The 1,594-nt window shown below is 53.8% G+C and overlaps 1 protein-coding gene across 1 annotated transcript; it reads left to right on the top strand.

The window, feature by feature from the left end:
* Positions 1 to 666: 666 nt before the first annotated feature.
* On the top strand, positions 667 to 1,296 carry LOC144167961 (neprilysin-21-like). The gene has a single exon (XM_077697075.1). It carries the CDS (start codon positions 667 to 669, stop codon positions 1,294 to 1,296), a length of 630 nt encoding a protein of 209 aa, XP_077553201.1.
* The last annotated feature ends 298 nt before the right edge of the window (positions 1,297 to 1,594 follow it).

Below are 1,594 nucleotides of genomic sequence, written 5' to 3'. Positions count from 1 at the left end.
GTGATTCTAACGCTATTATTACGTCTGAGAACTGGCGCGAGGTGTTTTTGTTCTTTAGGTTAGGGTGTTTCAGTTTTTCAATGCGTGGTTTTTTTTGCTATCGCAAATATATCAAGCGCACATGTGTTTGGTTTTTACTCAACAATGTCGACAGCCACGAAGTATGGTACTACATTTAGTGTCTTTGAAAAGCTTTGGCTGTGTAAACTTGCCATTTGAGAATCCTTTTATCTTTCGCCCCAGGGTGAAGCAGACGGGCAGGCATGGAGACAGAATTTCCTGGTTTAAGTAGCCGAGGAAAGACTATCTTCGTTCAAAATGCTGTCATGCACCGCCTGCACGAGTGGTGCCCCTGACGCACGTCGCCCACGTGGTTAGCTAGACCATGGAGTTTCTCGTTTGTCTGGTTTCCCTTGCATTCTCAATTCACTGGGTAAAATGATGCCTCCACTAATGTATAGCCTTCTGCATATAAACTCTCCTCTGCTGGATAAATCACTCCTTCGTTCAAAAGAGATGTGCAATCACTCACAGTTCAGTATCCGCGATCCGGCAAATGCCTGCTTCGCATGCGTTTATCGTCAATGCAATATTTGATCAATTATCCTCCGCGTATTTAAGGCCACCGCCCGCCGAATACACGTTCACTCGTTACCGCACAGGTACATGCCGGACTTCCAAGGTGACTGCCTGAACATGACGCTGACGCTTCTGCGAGCGGGTAGCAGGCAGCGCCACCAGGCGCTGGAGAAAACAGTGGCACTCTACGGGGACGGCTGGGACCAGCCGCAGACAGCGGTGGAGAGCCTCTACGCCCTCGAGTTCGACAAGCTCTTCGTACCGCTGGGTGCCGTCAGCGTGCCCTTGTACACGCGGGGGGCTCCGGCCGCCTGGAAGCTGGGCGCCCTGGGCTCGGTTGTAGCACGTGAGGTGATGGGCAAAGTGCTTGCACTGGCCGCTGCCTCGGGACACTACACGCCGCCAGGGGCCGACTGCTTCCCGAACGGAAGCCTGGTGCACGCATTCGCCACCCGGCAGACCCTGGCGGCGTACACACAGGCGGTGACCGACGGAGGCGCGCAGCTCAGGAAGCAGCGGCTGCGCGGATTCGAGCGATTCAACGACCTCCAGCTTCTGTTCGTGGCCAGCTGCTTCACGCTGTGCGAGGCCGACCAGGACGCTCCTCTCGGCAAGGTCCTGTGCAACGAGGCCCTCCGAAACAACGAACAATTTGCATACGCTTTTGAGTGCCCCTCGGGCTCTACCATGAATCCGGAGAAGAGGTGTGATCTTTGACTGCGTGCGCCGTTACAGCCCCTGAGGCATATCGACTGGGCGCTGTACTCGTAATGCTGGCTCAGCGCCATTAGGGCCGCATATTATAACAGACACGTTGTACCCAATATATTGACCTAATTATGATGTGCATGCCCCGACACTAAATACGATTCTGACTGTTCTAGACTGGAGGAAAAAAAAGCTACTGAGTAAGCAGTGCAGTTACGCGGCTAATATAATACCGCAGGGCTTACGCGGTCGTTCTTGTGGTATCGCGGCGTCCCTTGCAACCGCTACTCGATGTAACCAGGAGAAC

This window comes from Haemaphysalis longicornis, unplaced genomic scaffold (assembly GCF_048455015.1).
Source record: "Haemaphysalis longicornis isolate Haplotype H1 unplaced genomic scaffold, Haemaphysalis longicornis Haplotype H1 scaffold_2, whole genome shotgun sequence".
Taxonomy (NCBI): Eukaryota; Metazoa; Arthropoda; class Arachnida; order Ixodida; family Ixodidae; genus Haemaphysalis; species Haemaphysalis longicornis.
Note: the sequence above shows the minus strand (reverse complement) of the source record. Positions and strands in the feature narration are given on the sequence as shown.